This window comes from Ictalurus punctatus, chromosome 10 (assembly GCF_001660625.3).
Source record: "Ictalurus punctatus breed USDA103 chromosome 10, Coco_2.0, whole genome shotgun sequence".
Taxonomy (NCBI): Eukaryota; Metazoa; Chordata; class Actinopteri; order Siluriformes; family Ictaluridae; genus Ictalurus; species Ictalurus punctatus.
Window position 1 is genome coordinate 8,263,923 of NC_030425.2, and position 22,670 is coordinate 8,286,592.

The 22,670-nt window shown below is 39.6% G+C and overlaps 1 protein-coding gene across 2 annotated transcripts in view; it reads right to left on the reverse strand.

Annotated features, from left to right (window-relative positions):
* Positions 1–21,927, reverse strand: part of xxylt1 (xyloside xylosyltransferase 1) — a 40,922-nt gene extending 18,995 nt beyond the window's left edge. The window contains exons 1-4 of one of the 2 annotated variants that reach the window (XM_017479011.3): positions 21,708–21,927; positions 20,833–21,324; positions 12,412–12,559; positions 2,465–2,597 (exon numbers count right to left, since the gene is read on the reverse strand). In XM_017479011.3, coding sequence (XP_017334500.1) covers positions 2,465–2,597; positions 12,412–12,559; positions 20,833–21,312 — 761 coding nt within the window. In that variant the 5' untranslated portion in view covers positions 21,313–21,324; positions 21,708–21,927. Of the gene's footprint in view, positions 1–2,464; positions 2,598–12,411; positions 12,560–20,832; positions 21,329–21,707 lie in introns of both variants that reach the window. The other variant, XM_017479010.3, reaches the window with a different exon arrangement.
* Between the last annotated feature and the right edge of the window lie 743 nt (positions 21,928–22,670).

Sequence of the window (22,670 nt, forward strand, 5' to 3'; positions counted from 1 at the left end):
TCACGCTTTGATATGCTCAAGTTTGTCCGCACCACTTTTTAGAAGGGTAACTGATCCGAATGCTTTCCAAAAAAAAAAAAAAAAAAAAAAAAAAGCAGTTTGCCAGGCGTCTGCACTAAAATATCTCCTCTACAGGAAATCTTGCATACCTGCACAAGTGTTAATTAACACCGCATGAGCAAGCTCTTTTCCTGCTGTTCATGTTTGCGACACACAGAGCAATATCGTCGCAGTACTGCGTCATGAGTTTATTCACATTAAAACTACACAGATGAAAATATATGTATACCACCTGTAGCAGCCATTCAAATACCGAATTAATCGGCCTGCAGACGCAGCCTCTGGTTTTCCTCCTAGTGCAACAGGTGCATAGGTGATGTCAACCATAACAACTAAACTAAAGTCAAATAAGACTTCCAAAACACCCATCATCCTTTTAAGTAGCTGCTGGTTAAAATGGAAACGTTGCCTTTTACACGAGATGTTTTATTCCCTTACAGGCGAATAAAACTGCTTTAGAAGCATTTTTGGTGAACATATTAAGCAAGGTTCACCCCCCCCCCCCTTTTAATCATTTCAAGTACATATCAGTTTCTAAATTTATACATCACAAACGCTTTGCAGGTTTATAAAACTTCTAAAGACAGTCCACGGGAAAATAAAGCCTTCCAACAAAATCAACCGACACAATCAGCCTAGAAAAACACGCCTAATTGATAACATATGGTCCGATCATACAGACACGTCACGTGGTGAAAAATATCCTGCTTGAGGGGTTTCATTTTCAAATAAATTCCCTTTTCCGAACCGGAGCGCAATCATTTTCATTAGAGATGCACCGACGTATCAGCCGATAAAGGTTATTTTTCACGCTATGGGCCATCAGCCGAGTTTAAAAACATCCGATGATCAGGGCCGATTACATCCCGTCAATCAAAAGAGGGCGGGAAAACATATCGTATCCGTGCTGTGTGTAAAGATGTCTCTTGTGTGGAATGACGACAAAACTGTAGTTTGTAAGCTCTGTAAGTCCTGCACTGCTAAAATTTTACACCGGAAGTGAGCAGCAGTGAAGCGGGAGTTTCGGCGTCGAGTCAATTTTAATTTTAATTAATTTTTTTTTATTTTTAATTTTTTTTTTTGCATTACTGGTCGAGCTGAATTAAAGCGCCAGTACATCAATGAAAGATTTAAATGAAGATGAATTGACAAAAAAAAAAAACAGTATATATATTGCACAGAAACATATCTTTGTAGAGAAGTATATTTCATATCCCCTTAATGTTCATATATAAAAAGTTGATATTATATATGACCAGTTTGATATTTAATGATGAAGTAGAAATGCTTGTGTTTGTGGTGAGGGAATGTGAGACTAACAGGAGGTTTTTACAATTGAGTCAGGGTTAATATGAATTAACAACATTCAATAAGTTAATAATCTTACTTTAATCTTCAGAATTGAGTTCATGTGTTAATGTTAATTAGAGTCATGTGTTTCGTGTTGATGAGACCAGTTACTGTGAAACAACTTGTTGAAATGGAGAGAAGAAAGTTTTTATTTGCATTTCCTTCAGAATTGTGGAATTAATTATTATTCATTTAAAAGAAGGCATAAAAGCCAGAGCTATCGGTATCGGCCGACATCACTCTGAAATTAAATGGTTCACTTTAAGGTTTCTGTTATAAATGTTACGTCTGTTATTTTTTTAAACTGTACAAATTATGTTACAAAAGGAAGAAAATAGGTGCAACATCTGTAATGCAGGCTTTTTATTTATTTTTTTTGCTGTTGCTTCGGTTTAACCCGATCTGCCTGCTACCTTGAAATGACCAGCAGTCGGTCACCTCTGCATCATTCCGAGTCGAGAAAAACCCTGACAAACTTATTGGACTTTAAACATTGAACTCGTGTTCAACTGAGGTTTCAGTGAGCGCACGCTGTGTTCGCTGTGTCGACAAGACACGACAGACCCTCATATGAAAAGATTGCACAACTTTTCCCGTCAATGTGTTGGGGAAGCGGTACTGAGGAAATAAATCTGAAGAAACAAGGGAAGTGGGGGATGGGAAAGGAAGACAGGACACAAACATGTAAATACAGCTTTGCAGATGACTCTGGTGCCATCTAGTGCGGCGTCGGGCTTCGCACATCCACAGCTGAGATTTATTAAATGACCTAGAAGCGGTTTCCGAAATTAATTACGTTACATCTGGTATGTTTGTGTTCTATGAAATTGAAGCTCGCACCCGTTTTGAGAGGGCGGAACGTTCATTTTGGGTTTTAACCTGCACCGGGATCTTGGGTGGGACACGCGTTAGTCAGAACTTCAGCTATTCTTTTTGCTGTGCAGGAGGAAAGAGGTGAAGACGACTGAAGTTTTGTCTTTTCCAGAATAAGGACACTGTAGTACACGAGAGTGGTATATATGGGTGTGTGCGGATGTGTGTATGGGTATAATACCTGTACACTGGCTGCATCTCTCGGACGATTCCGATCACCGCTTCAGGAGGGAACTGCTTGAACTGTTGGAACAGGTCTCGAATGTTAGTCCTGTACTTGAGATCCAAGTCCAACTGCACGATACGTTTCATCTCTAAGGGAACGGGAAAAAATAGGGGACGATGAACAACACGAACGAAGAGCATTTAAAGAAAAGCTTAAAAATCCCGCCGTTAGATGTATTCAGTAAATTGATAACAATGGCACAATCAATTTATTGATTTTGTCTCTCGCTCTCTCTTCCTGTCTCACTTCATTTCCCTCTCTCTCCATCTCACTTTGTTTCTCTCTCTCCCTCTTCCCGTCTCACTTTGTTTCTCTCTCTCGGTTCCTGTCTCACTTTCTCTCACTTTGTTTCCCACTCTCCCTCTCTCAGTCACACTTTGTCTCTCTCTCTCTCTCTCTCTCTCCCCATCTCACTTGGTTTCTCTCTCTCGCTCTCTCCGTCCCACTTTGTCTCTCTCTCTCATTTTGTTTCCCGCTCTCTGTTGCTCGCTCTCTCCCCATCTCACTTGGTTTCTCTCTCTCGCTCTCTCCGTCCCACTTTGTCTCTCTCTCTCATTTTGTTTCCCGCTCTCTGTTGCTCGCTCTCTCCCCATCTCACTTGGTTTCTCTCTCTCGCTCTCTCCGTCTCACTTTGTCTCTCTCTCTCTCTCTCATTTTGTTTCCCGCTCTCGGTTGCTTGCTCTCTTCCTGTCTCACTTTGTTTCTCTCTCTCGGTTCCTGTCTCACTTTCTCTCACTTTGTTTCCCACTCTCCGTCTCACTTTGATTCTCTCGCTCTCTCCGTCTCACTTTGTTTCCCTCTCTCTGTCTCACTTTGTTTCCCTCTCCTTCTCATCTACCCATTAGGCTTACGACACCAACATTTTCCAGAAATCGCAGCGGATCCATAACATAGTGACCACCATTGTACACATAGTGTGAACACAAAATACCTTGATGGCAGTTTCACTGGAAAAAGATTAAAACAACATGACAATAAAGGAAAATTACACCCAAGCCTTACACAAGTATAAGCCTTAAAAGTTACACGTCAGCCTTTTGAATCTTCCATTAAGGTCAGCTTTGTGCCTTTCCATAAACTGAACAATGTTTCTCTGACATGACAGGAATTGTCCTCATTCTACCAACACTACGCACAGTTCATTACAGCACAGCATGTGTTACTGTTACCATGTGTCAGAACACCAACTGCTAGCATCAGATCGGCGGCAGTGCTGGACTTGCTGCATTAAAATCGGAGAGTGTGGAGGCTTGCGGGTGCTAGAGAGCAGTGATTAAAGAGAAAAACACACATCACGTCTGAACTAAGCGCATAGAAAGCAACTCGAACGAGAGAGAAGCAGCGATCAGAACCGGTCATCAGTTTCAAGTCAATCCAAACAAGAGATGGAAACTGACTGATACAAAAACACGGCAAGTGCGCTCAGTTTCCACACAATAACCCCATGTGTTGACCAAGCTCAAAAGGAGAGACTGACTCATCCGACATCTTAGCACACATTAGCTGTGCGTAACAGCAGTGATGGACATTAAGGGAACTATGAGATTAAACAAACTAAATGATCATAGGACAGCTAATACATTGCAGTAATAGAGAACATAAATTCAAAAATAAATAAATAATCAATCAACCATACATGCTGGAAAGTAAACCACTTTTTAAGGCTAATCTGTTATTTCTTGCTGATATAATAAGCAAACATCTATTTACAGTGCTTGGGAAAAAGTATTTGATTTCTTCTGCTTTTGTGTACATCTCGTACTAAACTGTTTCAGAAATTAAAACAAAGGCAACCCGAGTACACCTAAAATACAGTTTTTAAATGATAATGTTATTTATTGAAGCAAAAAAAAGGTTATCCAGTAAAAACTGGGCCTGTGTGAAAATGTATTTGCCCCTGTAGTTACTGCATTCATGATGGGGTTCAGCTGGACTCGACACAACCGGGCGTGATTACTGCAAACCCTGTTCAATCACATCAACACTTAAATAGAACTTTATCAACAGCATGAAGTTGGTTAAAAGGTCTTACCCAGTAACACACTATGGCAAAGTTGAAAGAAATTCCAGAAACGATGAGGAAGAAGGTGATTGAAATACATCAGTCTGGGAAGGGTTATAAAGCTATTTCAAAGGCTCTGGAACTCCAAAGAACCACAGCGAGAGCCGTTATCTCCAAATGGAAAAACTCGGCACAGTAGTGAACCATACCAGAAGTGTCGACCTTCCAAAATTCTTCCAAGAGCACAGCAACTACTCATCCAGGAAATCACAAAAGAGCCAAGGACAACATCAAAGGAACTACAGGCCTCTCTTGCATCAATAAAGGTACTCATTCAAGAAAGGCAAAAATGGCATCCCTGGAAGGGTGGTGAGGAGAAACCCACTACTAACCCAGAAGAACCATTAAGGCTCATCTGAATTTTGCCAAAACACACCTTGATGATCCTCAAACCTTTAGGCAGAATGTTCTGTGGACTGATGAGTGGAAATGTTTGGAAGACAGGGGTCCCGTTATATCTGGCGTGAACCAAACACAGAATCCCACAAAAAGAACTTCATATCTATGGTCAAGCATGGTGGTGGAAGTGTGATGGTGTGGGGAAGCTTTGCTGCTTCAGGGCCTGGGCAACCTGCAATAATTGAGAGAAACATGAATTCTGCTCTCTACCAGAAAATCCTAAAGGGGAATGTCAGGTCTTCAGTCCGTAAATTGAAACTCAAGCGCATCGGGATTATGCAGCAAGACAATGATCCAAATCATAGGAATAACTCATTTCCTCAGTAGATTTCCTCAGAATAAGTTATTGCTGCTAAAGGTGGCACAACCAGATTTTATGTTTAAGGGGGTAATTCGATTTTCAAATTGGTAATAGGTGTTGGATAACTTCGCTTTGCTTCAATAAAGAAAATAAATAAATAAATAACTGTATTGTGTGTTTACTCAGGTTGCCTTTGTTTAATGTTGTATTTCATTTGAAGATCCAAAACTATTCAGTATGAGATATACACAAAAACAGAAGAAATCAGATTTTTCACAGTACAGTGTACTCTTTAAACATATCAAGTCAGAAATTTCCCCTGTGTGGTACTGCTACAGCTTACGGTAACAAGCTGAGCCATCGTAACATTTTGCAGTTATTGAGGTGAACAGTGAGGAGCTTAAATGGTGTGTTTACGATCTGCAAGGCAGAACCAATTTATCTCTCTTGGCAGGGGCAAGGCAGGGTTCCCAGAAATGAGGTACAAGATGCCCACACTCTGCTGATACAAAAACAACCATGGCATACAAACACACTATGTGGTTTCATAACATATGTACTTACTTCACAGGTTTTGAGTTTATTGATGTTTGATACAATCTATTTTTGTTTTTTTGTTTTTTTTTTACACATCAATTTGCACTAGATTTTGGAGAGTCTTGAATTATTCTCGAGGTAAATGATCACAATATTCCATCACAATGCTCCATACTGAATGGTCCGCCATTTTTTTATTTATTTTTTTATCCTTAAAAACAGACATACGTATATTGTATTAAAGTCACAATAATATCTGGACTAGGTCACAACATCCATAGGCAATAACTGGCCGAAGACTCTCCACACAGGTGGCTGACTGTCTGAAGAAAGCCATGGCTATGATGATACACACAGCATGTGGCAGGTGGGAGTCCAGATGGACTTAGTGGATTATGATTATACTCCAGCCACCACCTCATTTCCCCAATGGAAACAACAGCAAACCCTGATTCAGAGTGTTACAAAATGGGACAAATGTCGGTCAACCTAATTATGTGCTTAACCCCTTAATCTCTGAGGTTCTGTCAGCGGCTCTCGACCTACTTTCTTCACTTTATAACTACCTAGCCTCCCTCATCGTTTCACTGTAGTTATTTAATAATTCATAGAAGTTACACAATAATGTGCTTTAACATGAATAAGTGAGACATTAAGCGGTTACATGCTGGCTACATTTACTGTATGCTTATACTTTCACACACAAAAAAAGTACAAAATCCAACCTAATCCACTTAAGACACCATACATACAACAGCCATATAACCTGCCTACATTTATCAGAATGGATTTATGACACTATATGGCCAAAAGAATGTGGACATCTGACCAATCAGCCCAATATGTGCTTTTTGAACATCCCATTTCAGATTTAATCCACTCTTTCCTGTTATAATAACGGCCACTTTTCTGGGAAGGGTTTCCACTAGATTTTGGAGTAGTGTGGCTGTGGGAAATTCTGCTCATTGAGCTACAAGAGCATTACTGAGGTCAGGCACTGATGATGGATGAGCAGGCCTGGAGTGCAGTCGGTGTTCCAGTTCATCCCAAAGGTGTAGCGAGGTGAGGTCAGGGCTCTGTGCAGGACACTCGAGTTCTTCTACTCCAAACTTGGCACACCGTGTGTTCATGGAGCTTGATTTGTGCACAGGGACATCATGTTGGAACAGGTTTCAGCCTCATAGGTCCCGTGAAATACGGCATACAAAGACATCCTATAAAATTCTTCTTAAGTGTCCACATACAGTGTAGTGTCCAAAAGAATGAGAACATGTGTAGCCATATCAGAAACACCTGACATCATAGACATAGGAAGCAGAGATGCTTCACTGGTCTAAAACAAATAAGTCAATCACGAGGCATTACTCTCTTTATGGGAGCTAATGACTAGATCGACTCCAATGAGAAAATTAAGATCTTGGTTTATTTAGATCACTTTCCCCATTTGACTGTTTACTGTTTATTAAATGTTTCTTTAGTGTACTAGATTAGCTTTTGCGATTTGATTTGTTGTTGGATTTGCAAAGATTACCCCTGACATGGTTGGTTTGCCCCGAAAAAAAAGAGAAAAGTCCTTTAGGAAAATGATATTTGTTTTGGAAATGCTCCCCCCATTTGTAATTATTTTGGTTCATTCCAAGCATTTGTTAAATAAATAAATAAGAAATGTCACAGCGACATTATGTCCATGTGCTAGGTGATTGATAAGAAGATTAGTCATTGCACTGTACCACATAAGGTCTATGAAGAAGCTTGACTGAAGTCATGAAGAAGACAGCGATTCCTATAAAGCAATCCCTCCTGTGACTTGTGAGAGGTTTGTAGTTTTAAAGCCACACGCAGAAAAAGATTTATACCAAATATGGTTACTATACATCACACCCATCCAAACCCCTACAGACACTATAATATCAGAGATGTAGTGAAACAAACCCACTGGTATGAACTAAAAACTCAAAAGACCCCACTTGTTGAACTTCAGCCTTCAGTAACATTTCTTATATGAAATCTGTGAACATTAACTTTGTAGGTCACAAACACACATACACACCAAAAAAAGAAAAAAAGCACCAAAGCATGAGCACAATGGTCCATCACTAGCACATGGTCATTGTAAACGGTCCTTCTATTGCAGTCTTTGCGTTTGCCTTCTTGAAAAGTTGGAAACTAGAGCAAGGCATTTTTTCCTCACCTTTAAGATCCCTTTTCATGTGACCAGTCAGTCACGTGGAATTTGGCTGTCAACATTCATGACAGCAAAACCTCCCAAACATGAAGTAGACAAGCAAACAAATGCTAAACTTATATAAAACTGGACTTGTTAATGCAGTGTGTGTCAGCTTGCAAGGTTTTTTACCCTTAAAATTCAGGGTGATAAATATTTTCGTGTGACCTGTTGTCTAGCATATGTATGGACTTGTATATTGGACACTACCAGAAAGCTCAGGAACATCTACAACAAGACATAGTGTCCCCCTACCCTACAGCCCAAACACTGAGCTTCATCGTTAACCATTATTGACTAGTCATTCAGAGAGCGTTCGATAGCTGGAACAACCCTGGACGTAAAGACAGGAAGGGTAATGAGAACGGACAGACTCCCCTCTAGACATACATGAAAACAGGAAGGAAAATGGGTTCATTCATGAGCAAATTTTAGGTCATTAGGCTACACTTTAGTGAGCAACAAATTAAATTGCAAAGATTCTTAACGTTGTGGCTCTGCATGCCAGCACATTACATTTAAAATACAGCAATTGCTGCGATTTGATTTTTTACATCCGGAGTTGTCCTGAGACAACCAAACAAATCCAACCTGGGTTAATTAAGGTTAACAGGTTTCATGATGCTGGTTATCAACTTTCTCAGTCAACCCAGGTTTTAACCCTGAATCGAGGTTTACTCAGCGTGCACCTGCACATAAAAGCCAGACGTTTGCAGCAAACAGCCAATTGCGTATATCTTTCGCATAGATGGTCATTGGGAAAAGCCAGGGGATTGGGCCTGTTCCATAAATTTTTTCCGCTTAGACGTGCTATTCTTATTATTTGTGCTCCGAACTCCACAGGATTCTCCCCAAAATGGTGAGGCCACCGTTACAAACACTAAAGGGTTATCTTTGACATGTTAGACTGATCTCACTTTACTCACAGCTGATTGGTCCAGTCTGGGTTCGAGTTCTCTTACCCGGAATAAAACCTGCTCCAGAGCAGGTCAGCCGTGTAGTCCAAGATACCATGGTGATGAAACCCGCCAAAAAATAATCCGCCAAGTTGAGCCCGAAAAACCAGAGTTTGCTCAAACTAAACACAAATTTACCTGGGTAGCCACTGAAACCATCTTCTTGAAACAGGTCACAGATGTGAACAGTTGAGTAGCTGACACCTCAAATATTTGGTAAGGCCTTCTCTATGTGGAAGCGGAGTTCCAACTGGAGTTCCTTAAATCATATATACACTTGATATACAGTTTATGGCCAAAGGTTTGTGGACAGGATTAAAAAAAAAAAAAAAAAAAACCCCACAAACTCTGAAGGAATAGTACAATCACTTGTGCACAAAGCGAGCTCCATGAAGACATGGTTTTCCAAGGTTGAAGTGGAAGAACTCCAGTTCTACACAGAGCCCTGACCTCAACCCCACTGAAGACCTCTGGGATGAACTGGAACTCTGACTAAACCCCAGACTTCCTCATCCAAAATCCGTACCTGACCTCACTAATGCTCTTGTGGCAGAATGAGCAAATTCTTATGCTTAAAATCTAGTTGAAATACTTCCCAGAAGACTGGAGGTTATTATAACAGGAAAGGGGGACCAACTCCATGTTAATGCACATGGTTTTGGAATGGGGCCCATGTGTGTTTGATGGTCAGGTGTCCACATACTTTTGCCATATAGTGTATTCACATAGCCAAGAAATATATTAGAATACAAAACAATTCCTACCAAATCAATAATGTCTAATCACAATATTTGTTCACAATTAGAACAAATTAACCTACTTCTTGTTCTAATATTTGCTGGGTTTGCACTGAAAAAACATGGACATTTTGGAACATTCTAGCATCACTAGATTCAATGAAATGGTCCGAAAACAAACTGGACTGAAAAGTACTGCATCACATGTCTGCCACAGATTTACCAAGGAAGACGCACAATTTCCGGTGACGTCTACAGATAGTCATTACCTTCAAACGATTTGCAACCAAGTGGAAAATATGACACATTTCTTTAAAAGCAAATTGTCCAATGCTTGAAAAATGACTGTTATTCCTATATGGTCTACCCAAAATGGATGTAAATACTCAAGCTGATATTTAAAAACTTGGGATCTGGGAATCTGGGAACAAAGACACAGAGTGATCGAAGTACTATTACTACAGAGCATCCGCGTGTCTTTTTTTAATCCTGTTTTTATTGCCACAATCTGGCTAAAGGATTAAGGTGTGGGGATATTGGAGTGGCTGACCTGAATATTTCTACATGAGATAATTGAAGCTTATCCTTTTTCAAATATGGAAGTTGCTCTGCTTTGAACTGGAAATGTTCTAATGATCAAGAAGCAAAAGAATGAAAGGCGTATAAAGGAATCTGCCAAATATTTATCTTGTAGATTGACAGATCTATCAGTGGTCTGATCGATAGACCTGGAACTATCCATACAGCAGGTTACTTGATTAATAAGTGCAGTAAATAATTGATTAAATTACTTTTGCGTGCATGTTACATTCAAAACTAATTGAAGCAGTATTTATCATTATTATTATTATTATTATTATTATTATTATGACTACTATTATTTTATTTCATATTGGCATATTGAACAATAGGGAAAGAAAGCCGTGTATTGACCCATTTCTTGATAGTGTAAAGCCGAAACTCAATGTTTGTGTGTCCATTCTAAAAAGCAAATGTCCAGATGCAAGCTCACAGTGTGGGGTGAATATTCAGCTTTTACTGTGCTTGCGCACACGTACACTCCTCTCCAGCTGTGACCTCAGTAGTTATGAACGGTCCGTTCAATAAAAAATATAAATGCTCATGCAACAAGTAAAAAGTGGCTAAAAATGCAGTTTCTGGGAGAAAATAGGTCAAGGAAAACCACAATTCTATGGAACTACAAACAAACTAGATCTGGCATAGACTGGTCAACTTGGTGACTAATATAACAAAGCAGTCCCTGAGTAGCTGCTAATATATCAGGAGTAGTAGCTAATTACAGCACAATGAAATATGAACTATGGTGACAAAAGGCGTGGACCGAAACATTGTGGTACTACACACAAAAATGGACATGGTAAAGGATTATTAAAACTACATTAAAAAGAAAAAGACAAATGACTACCAAGTCCGATTGGCTCCTTGATGCATAGAAAGAGAAAAGAGGGTGCTTAGACATGTTGCAGACAAGCCTGTCTGGCTGTATCTCATAAAAGAACATTAGAACAATTCCCAATGCAATAAATGCCTGAGCTCAGGAACACCAAATGGCCCAGAAGACCATGCTGGGTGGCAGAAGAATTCTATCCCTGGTGAAGAAAACCCCATTCACAAAAGTTTGCCAGATCAAGAATATCCTCCAGGAGGTAGGTGTATCTCTGTCAAAGTCAACAATCAAGAGAAGACTTCAGTGGAGTAAATACACAAGGCTTACCACAAAATGTAAATCATTGCTAAGCGTCAAAAACAGGAAGACCAGATTAGTTTGCCAAAAACTTCTTAAAAAGTGTGTACAGTTCTGGAACAACATCCTATGGACAAATGAGACAAAGATAAACTTGTACAAGAATGATGAGACGAGTAGAGCATGGAGAAATGAAATCATATGGCATGGGCAGGTATGGCTGCTAGTGCAGTTGGTTCCCTTGTATTTATTGGTGATGTGACTGCTGACAGAAGAAAGCAGTCTGTGACTACTGACACCATCCAAAAACTCACCGGATGGTGCTTAAGACTGCACATGGACAACGATCTCAAGCATATCCGAAAGCAACCCAAGACTTTAAGGCAAAGAAGTGGAATATTCTGCAATGGCCAAGTGAATCACCGGAGCTGAATCCAATTTAGAATGGAGTCAAAACTGAAGATAAAACACCTCAAGAACAAGCAGGAATGGAAGACAGCCGCAGTAAAAGCCGGGCAGACCATCACCAGGGAAGAAACCCAGCATGTGGTGATGTCTGCGGGTTCCAGATTTCAGGCAGTCATTGACTGCATATGATTTGCAAACAACGATTCAAATCAACAATTTAATTTCACATAATGTTCGTTTTTTCAGTTACTTTTGGTCCCTTGAAAGGGGACTTTATATACTTATACCACATATAATAAAGGGCTAAATTTCCTACACTGTTCACCAATTTTGGTGTAAATACCTTCACATTAAATCTGAAAGTCTGTACTTCAAGGTCATATTCATCGTTTAATTTAAACTACACTATCCTGCAGAAATGTGTTTGATAAATGTTTTTATCATCTCAATCATGTTATTTTATTAAATGCCAGACAAGTCATCATAATACCACCTTCTTTTCTTAAAAAACTGATCCTATTTGGATCCTGGTGTTCATGTAATATGATCTTCCTGTAAAGCAGACAAGCTCACCTGTAGGCATAATGCGATGCATGGCTACAGAAAGAAAGAAGATGGCATCACTGTAATAGGCCCCAGAGCCTGCACTGAAATGCTTCTGCATGGCCTCCACAATAGGGAAGAGTTTCTCTGTCAGACCATTAACATCATGAAACACCACCTGAAATGCAAAATCACAATCTTATCAACAAAGACATTCTATGTATATGGCAATAAATCGATGTATTAGCAGCATTTTCATGTAATATTATTACATAATATTACAATAACATTTAATTCTCTCAATTTAGGCATGGTTGTTCAAAGTTTTCATAAAGAATGAATAAGGTTCTATAGTTTTCACTATAAACTTCAGCAACACTTCAGCTTAAATGATATTCGTTTTTATGAATGCTTAGATTTGTAAATATATTTATGTATATACGCTATATGGCCAAATGTCTGTAGACGCCTGTCCATCACTCCCATATGTGGTTCTTCCCCAAAATCGTGCCACAAAGTTGGAAGCGCACAATTATATAGAATGTATTTGTGTGCTGCAGAATTACAATTTCCCTTCACTGGAACCAAGAGACCCAAACCAATTCCAGTGTGACAATACCACTGCGTAAAAGGCGAGGTCCACAAAGACATGGTTTGGCAATAAAAACTGAATTTAATGGAATTAATGCTCTTGGCAAATCCCCACAGCCATGATCCAAAATCTACCAGAAAGTCTTCTCAGAAGAGTGGAGGTTATAATAACAACAACAAAGGGAGACTAAATCTGGATGGGACTCTCAACAAATATGGGCATATGGGCATTATGATCACTTGTCCAAAACCTTTTGGCCATGCAGTGTAAGTGTGGTTCTATGAATCCTGGATGAATTGCCAGGGGCAGACAGAATCACATGAATACCATCTGGCTCATGGAACTTCAAAGTCAGTCAAGTGATAAACAAAACTGGGTAATAAGATGTTAGGCAGAAATCCCAGATTCTATCACAAGGTTATCTCAGACTGACCTGGCCACCAGTGCAAGGCAATTTTATTGCCATAGAAGGCAGTTCTCCAAAGTCATTTTTGCAAAAGTGAGACACCCAACATAGTTCAGTATTCTACTAGTAAGTAGGTGCCTTAAGTGATTCCAACACAAGGAGGAGTCCCTAATCTAGGCTATTAGAGAATCGTGGTGGATAGAGGTGGCTTGTCCCTTTCAAAAAGGTCATCGCAAGTTTGAGTCCCCAAACAGATGGCATGATATGTACACCTGAAAAGCTGACATGTACACCTTGATCCACTGTCTAGCAGTCTCTGGAGAAAGGTTAATATTTCAGGAATCAGGAAATGCAGTGGAAACAGCCAACAACATGCATACCCTTCACAGAACAGCTTATAGGTAAGGCCATGGAAGACCTGTGTACTAGGAGCTCTTGCGTTTTGTAATATTGCTAGTATTGTGCCCATTTTTTTTTATCCACTAGTGACAGCAGATCTGATTAGGAATGATACCCCCAGGGTTCTGACCACCAATGGAAGCAATAGTGGAAGCCAAGGTCTTCCCAAGCCCATGAGCAATACTCTGTAGCGTAGTTGCTGAATTCAACAGTATCAGTGGTAGAGGAGTAACAGCATTAATTAGCTGGCAATGCTAATCATGGGTCAGTGTATCCAATCTCCATAGGCTGTCAGATTCTGCCTGGGAGAACAACCACCAGCAATGTGTTGACTTGACATTGGCAACCTGAAGCATTTGATCTTGCCAAACCTTTCCAAAATCTTTGCTATCAGTTCTCGGTGCAAACACCACTCCCTTGGGTGTATGCACAGTGTCACTCAGTGCGCTTCATACTGCCTAGCAAACTGCACATCCACACATGCTGCAATGGATAGAGGATTAATCTTTTGTGCTATACATGTTTTGTGTGCAAGTATGGGTGGCAGTTCTTTGAATAAAGCTTAAAGAATTTTGCCATTCAATTTGTTTTAAATGCTGATCCCTAGTTCTATTAGGCTTTAACAACCACAACTAATAGACTAGAAACGTTTGGAACAAGTGGGAAGTGTGACCATGCAATTGTACGCAATTGCCTGCTCTACTGTAATAGTAATTGAGCAATTCCATGCTTTATTGTAAACCCATAATGGACGTTAAAGAGTTCCGTGACCACCGTATTCTTATAAACAGAGGACAATGATCTAAACCTGATTTTCCACATCTTTTCCAATGCCAAAAAGTCCTGCATTAAAACTAAACATGACTCTTTAACAAGGAATTTTATTCCCACTGCAAACAACATGAGTACCTAAGCAAAAAAGAAAAAGTGCCTCTAAATGCAAAGGCTGATTTTCAGATGAGCTCCACAAAATACCTCTTTATACCTTCGTTCTAATTTCTTGCAAAAACATTATCCTCTCTCTATAACTGTTAGCACACTTATGTTTCTGACTCCAGGCTGACGCCTACACAAGGGAAGTCTGTGTTATTCCTGACTTCCTTCAGCGCTCTTCCTGGAAGCACAGCCCATCTGCTAGGGGAATGTTTTTCACTTCGGTTTCTTATAGTGTTGATGAAAGACGAACTTGCAAAGGCTGATCCTGAGTCAGCTGAGTGAATGGCTGGGTAACTGCAGCTTCCTGAACAGCTGGTCTGGGCTACTGTTACTTCCCTTAAACATCACAACAACAGTTGTTATAATAGTTATAGCAGTCCAGATGCTGTTAAGACTACATGGGCATTAAATTTACCACCACGTCCTTAAATACTTATAAAAACCTGTTATAAAAATATGTTGTTATCTTGTGTTACATTTAAAAATTCTCTTTTAGTAAACTTTGTCTTTGTAGTGAACTCATAGAATATTAATATTTGCATTTGGAAAAACCTTGATGGTACTGAGATAATGGAATATGCTAGGCATGAGATGCTGTTGTCTACAACAAGGAAGACAGTCTAGTCACATTACTATGGCCATACTGAAAAAATCTCTACGGTGTTTATCAAAAGTCCTATCAGATTTTCTGGTCTCCTGCATGGTACTCTGTAAACATTCACGTCTCTGGAACATTTACAGTCAGCTCCAAAACTGGCACCCTTCATAAACGAATAATAATTTTGATAATTGATTAAAATGTTCATTATTTTTTTTTTAGATAATCAATGAGTTGGATTTTTTTTAAATACATTAAATACAATTTATTTATAATCTATTCAAAAATATATTTCTTTCCAGCATTTAAATCAACTAATATTACTAAAGAATTCTTAATTAGACTTAACTAATTAACTACAATACAACATAATTATCATCAATTGCTCATATGAATCAAATGAGACACTCAAACTAATGCAAGGTGAGTGGATTCTGTACATTTTTACTGGTTCCAACTCTTACCGGCATTTCGAGACCTGATTGGTTTGATTTCCCAAATTGAAAATAACAACATTGTGAATAAGTTTCAGGGTCTGGAATCGACTGCAAAGTTGTGGGTTCTCTTAGTTATTCACCGATTCCAGGTAATGAACGTTTCTTTTTTGGGATAAACTTCAATGTAAACCAAAAGCAGAATAGAGAATTGATGACTTGGCACACAGGTTACACTATATGGTCAAAAGTTTATGGACACCTGACCATCACTTCCATATGTGGTTCTTCCCCAAACTTTTGCCACAAAGTCAGCAGCAGAAAAACTGGATAAGGATGTCTTTGTATGCTGTAGCATTACAATTTCCCTTCACCTGAACTAAGAGGCACAAACCTGTTCCAGCACGACAATGCCCCTGTGCACAAAATGAGGTCAATGAAGACATGGTTTGCCAAGGCAAAAAAATATCCAGAGATAATGGATGGAAAAAATTGGTTTGCTAGGAGAAAAGAAGAAGAAGAAGAAAAAAGTCATTTCTTTCATCTAACGACAACCATAAGCGCCTGGAGTTCACTAGAAACAAGATTAGGTCATTGTCGTTTAAAAAATAATAATAATAATAATAAAAAAGAACCTAGTCCCCTGCAAGATCTGGAGAGATTCTGTATAAAGGAATTCTTTGTCTGGTATTCTTACCAAGGATTATACAAAAATACTCAGTACTCTTATGTTGATAAAAAAGAAGTTGCACAGAACATGCTGGAGTGCCAATAATTCTGTTTACTTATTATTTTAAAAAATATATATTTCATATTGTTGGTGAGAAATTAAGCTATTTAACCATAACCTGTTTACCCATTTTTACTACAGCTCTAAATACTTCTATACTTCAATTATTATAAATAAAGCTGTAATCAATGCTTATTACCCTGAGGTTTGTGTAGATGAGGATGTGGAGTTAAGAAGAACCGGATTAAGGGTGGGGTAATCTGGACTCGTGGCTAAACACCAACTAACTGCCCCATAAGCCAAAAGAAGAGGATCAGTTCTAAGCATGGACGTTGCTAGGCAAGAGAAGCCGTGCTGGCAGTGGTATGGGAAAGATCTAGTGTGTCTACAGAAAACCTAGCAACATGTTCACCTCTTCCCCTGAAAACAACCCTTAGCACTGAAAGAAGTTCCACCACAAAATGCAAAAATAAGTGACTGAGAGAAGTGCATTCAGTGTAGGTGAAGCCAAACAGTGGAAACACACAAACACACACACACACACACACACACACACACACACACACACACACACACACACACACACGGAGTACAAAACAGAGCTTAACTGTGTATCGTAGGGACACGCTGTATAAGGGTTCAGGTGTGGAAAGAGGAACTTCTAGTGGTTCAAACAGAGCAATGATGCCCCCATGTGCCCAAACAGTAAGCAAATCAACAAGTTTTATTTTTAAAAGCACATTTAAAACTGTGCTACATGGCCAAAGGTATGTGGACACCTAACCATGAGACCAACACATGCTTTTTGAACATATTCCAAAAGCCATTGCATTAATACGGCTTTACTTCCCTTTTTTGCCTCCATAACAGCCTCCATTCTTCGGGGAAGGCTTTCCACTAGATTTAGATTTTTCCACTAGAAACTCCCTGAGACGATATGAGGAAGAAACCTTGACAGGAAGCAGACTCGAAAGGGAACCCGTCCTCATCTGTGCGACAATGGATAGAGCGATTATTAATAATTCCCTTCTATAACCGTGTACTACATGGTTAAAAAGTGCAATTGTGTAACCAGAAAATTCATAACCAGGAGATGTGAGTGCAGAACTGTTCATAGCTACTGCAGTCCTAAAGCTATCATAGCAACTGTTCATATCAGCTGCAGGTTTAAGCTCAGTTACATCAATTACTGCTCTCGCCTGCTTTTGACAAATAAACGTCACACACAAATACTATTTGGGCAAAAGTATGTGGACGCCTGTCCATGACTCCCCTAAGCTGGTCTTCCACAAACTTTTACTACAATGTTGGAGGTGCACGACTGTCTACAATGTCTTTGTAGGAGTTCGCTCCAATGGAACTAAGAAGCCCAAACCTGTTCCAGCATGGCAATGCTCCTGTGCACAAAGCGAGGTCCATGAAGACATGGTATGCCAAGGTTGGAATGGAAGAACTCGAGTGTCCTGCACAGAGCCCTGACCTCAACCCCACTAAACACCTTTGGGATGAACTGGAACACCAACTGCACCCCAGACTTCCCTCGCTCCCCTTACCTCACTAATGCTCTTGTGGTTTAATGAGCATGAATCCCCACAGCCACACTCCAAAATCTAGTCTCCCCAGAATAGTGGAGGCTGTTATAGTAGCAAAATGCCTTTGGAATGAGCAAGAACTCATAACACATGTATAAACTGCATTGTATCCATGGAGATCGTTTCCAATCTGTTAATAGTTGTTCAAACTCTTTTACTACAGAACATAGCACCTGATTCCAATCATATCTCTCCAATCAGCTATCTTTTTTTTTATTGCCCTCTAGGCCTTCTCAGAATGAAATCATGCGACAATATAAAAATCGTAAACAATGTTTTTTTTCCATCCAGGATATTGGTAACAGTTTGACAGACCATATGACTCCTCATGTACACAGCCAGAGGACAATTTATAAAGAGACACATTCTCCACATAACACGGATATAGTCCTCCTGTGTGTCCATTCATCCTTTTCAATTTAATGCATACTTCTCTACGCGCCAATAAAACATGCAGTTACCCCTTTCCATTCTACTCTTGTTGCCTAGTTAAGATGTTTCTAATAAACAACCGAAGAGCATGATATAGTATCTTGAGTTTTGGACATCACTAAATCTGTTTTTTCCTAGGGGAGCTTTGGGGGATAAGAGATATACAGGGTTTGTCTGTGCAGCGATGCGGAGGAAATGTCTGTTCTGTGACCTTTTTGTCCACTGGCACAGGGCAATGAAGATCACATGGACTTGCCATGTGTGTCCTTCTCAATACAATGGTGCCACTGCCACCTGGTGAACCAGAAGTGAAAACTTATTTTCCATAAACATTAAGCACAAAGAGATGTGGTCTATTTTAACCCTCAGTTAAAAGGTTCAGTGCAATGCATATACAAGCCCAATTCCAAAAAAGTTGGGACGCTGTGTAAAATGTAAATAAAAACAGAATGCAATGATTTGCAAATCTCATAAACCCATCGGTTATTCACATTAGAACGTAGCAAAAAACTCAAATGTTTTAAACTGAGGAGATGTACCCTTTTAAGAAAAAAGGCAATTTTGAATTCGATGGCCGCGACACGTCTAAAAAAAAAAAAAAGTTGGGACGGGGCAACAAAAAAAAAATATACTCTTTTTATACACAATCATGTTACTGACCTGTTGCCAATTAACCTAATTAGTAGCGAAATGTTTATCCAGCTGTTTCTTTTTTAGTAACACTTACTTTTTCAGCCTTTTGTCGAAATTATTTCTGCTAAAAGGGTCAATACTAGCTTCTGAGGCCAAGGGTGTACTTACTTTTTCCACAGAGGAATATCACATCTATTGATACTTATGTTGAATAAATTATTGAAAAAGCTAATTTTCCTTCAGGTTTTGTTCAAGTAAATCAACTTTTTTAATATGCGCTGTTTCTAAAAACTACAAAAGTTTGCTTGTCCAAATATGTCAACAACAACAAAAATTCCAAGGGGTGTACTTATTTTTTTTACATGACTGTATATAGCTCCAGCCCCCTCTGAAACTATTGGAACAGCAAGGCCAATTAATTTGTTTGTACTATACACCAAAGACATTTGGGGTTTAGATCGAAAGATGGATACGAGACGAGAATTTAGGATTTCAGCTTTTATTGCCTGGTATTTACATCTAGATGTGTTGAAGTATTCTCAGAGAAGTGCATATTTTTATTTTATAAAGTTGTTGTTGTTGTTTTTTCACATTTGCAAAGCTGTGTATCTTATCCAGCAGGAAAGGATAACCTGTATGTTGACTTTTTCAATCAGTCTGAGTATTAAGATGTGACTATTTTTGCTTTATATGTTTATGTAATTTTTTTTTATTATTTACATTTAGATATTTGCACTTTATTTTGACCAATGTCTTATAAATAAAGGTGTTCGTGACACCTCACATGTAGTTGGCTTACAATGGAGCATTTAACCCACGTAAACAACATGGAGATATATATCGTACATCGCCATTCAGTCTGAAAATATCGAGATATGGCTTTTAGTCCATATCATCCAGCCCTAATGGGATGCGAAACTGTCAGTCCAGCCATTATGTGAATTACTACTCTGGGCTGTTTTCAGTACAATTGTTGGAGTGTGAAAGCTGTTTTCAGTGGTGGGAGGGGTCCAGAGAACCCCTATTCCTGGTCCTCTTCAAAACGGTGGTCTGGGGATCACCTCCACTAGAACCACTTGAGTGAGGTTGCCAAAAGATATACATTAACAAGTAATAATAATAATAAAAACAAACAATAAAGAACTAAGAAAAGGATTAACCTAGTGTGTTCTCTTTTGCAAACCTATGTGTATAAAAGTGTACAGAATTGCGTAATCGGTCCACAGTTCGGAAGGATTTCTAATGTGATAATGCAAACCTGGAATTTTGAGCCCCTTCCCTCAAAATGAGCTCGTAATCAGTCCTGGATGTGGACTCAAGTGTTCGGACCAAGTCTGATAATGCTCTAAATCACTCTACTGACCAGACCTCCAACTCTGACTCAGAAATAGATCAATTTCTCTTGAAATCATTTGGGCACAGGCTCTCCCAAACTGCACAGCTGAAAATTAGCGGGGGACAAAAAAAGTCCAGTTTCGGAGAGTCTACTCCACTTGGCACTATCATTTTGTACATAAGTACACAGGAAATACATAGCATATGAATGCCTGTTATGAATTTATGAAAAGACCACATTTTGAAGACCTAGACCGTTGCCGTGTGGTCTCAAGAACAATACTCGAAATCACCAAACTGATCCGACAACCCAGAACTGGAAATCCTAAAGCAACCCTGTGGGTTACAGTGTCCAGGTTCTTACCTCGTACTGAAACGTCGCATCACGCAGCAGCTCAGGAAGCATCCTCATGGCCAGCTCCTTACTGCCTCCGTCAGAGACATAATGAAGAAGCAGAATTTCATCCTCTCGGAAACGGCCGTATCTTGCCATGGAGCGCATGGCCACCTCAAACTTGCTCTGCATCGTTTGGCTCGTGTTAATCTTAGTGAACATCATGAGAGCGTGGTAGGTCTGTAATCTTCCTGCTCGGTTCTCCTCGTGATGTGCATTTCTGGTGTCCACCGAGAGGTCAGCGTCGTTGCGGTTGGAGTTGAGACTCGCCTGCGTCTCCTTGATTCGCTTGGTGGTGCTGGAGAAGTTCTGTTTTTCTGAACCCAAGTAGTAGAAAGCCATCACAGCCAGGGCTGCAGCAAGGAGCAGAGCAAACTGATGGGGTCTGAAGGTGCTGATTCTCGCAACAGTGTATGAAAGCACACGCAAAATGCCCATGGCTCCAAACATACAGGATGGAATCTGACTGAGGAGGAACAGAGAGAGCATAAAGAGCGTGCATAAGCAGCATCATGAAGACCATAAAGCACCATGAACCTGCACTACTTTGGTTTTTGATTCAGATGTGGGCAAGTGAGACAATTCACTGGTCTTCAAGGACCACCTTATCATTATAATGGAGTGATGATCAGGTGAAAGCTTCATGGCCAGGTGAAAGCTTCATGATCAGGTGAAAGCTTCATGATCAGGTGAAAGCTTCATGATCAGGTGAAAGCTTCATGTCACCTGTTTAACACTACAGTTTAAACAACTCTCATTAAACATAACGTTCATTAGAAAGTCCTGACTAGCACACATTTTTCAGACGTTGTGTCAGTTATCTGACTTACCCATGATGCACTTACCGTAGTGTACACTCTCTCAGTAACACACACTTAACACAAAACTGTAACAGCTTCAGTACAAACTCACGGGGTGAATTAATAAACGTTATCTCGAGTCTCGCTTCATGGCTGAACCCAAATAACAGCCTACTGCCTTCAGGCGAGCTCTACATAGTGTATAGTATAACGGTTTCTAGCCTTTATTTCATTTCATTACACTACACTACACTACACACACTTCCCTTATGGGGCTCTATTTGAGACGCGGCCTAAAGCTGCGCCGCTGAACAACCCGTGACGCCGGAAACACAAATGCATAAAAGTCATCGAAATTCCGTTTTAGCGTTTTCGGTTAAAAAAAAATGTAAGTAAAAAAAAATATATACATTCGTTTATGGATTCATTGGGCATTTTATATACTGTTTCCCCCCTATTTTGTCAAGTACATACCATAATGCTAGATTACTTACATTTTAAAGATTAAATTGTAGTTATACTATAAGGATATAGTTAATAGTAACTGTATCCACATTCGTGATTAATCCCCTACTAAACACATTTTTTTAATGTTGTGAGTTAAACTTATACACTAAGAAAGTGGGTAAATATAAAAGCAAAAAAAATACATTTATGTAAAAAAAAATATTTTTAGAATAGAGGCATTTATTTTGACACGAACCTTTTGATGCTAAACTAGCTAAACACGTCGACCGCGGCGCCATCTTCGAGAGGGCAATTTTCGACATGCTGCATTCGTGACCAAGTGGCTACTGGGATGTTTTCCCGAACTGGGAACAGGTTTTATTTCCGACTTCACACGGCAGAGTAAACGCTCTAATCTGAGAAGTTCTGAGTTGTGAAGGCAGTATTTTCCATGAATGTGCTGGAAAACGCCCTGAATACTCGGAGTATCCAAAACAGCGACATGTTGTGGTTTGCAAAACATATAGCAATGATAAACTCAACACCAGAGGGACTCAGACT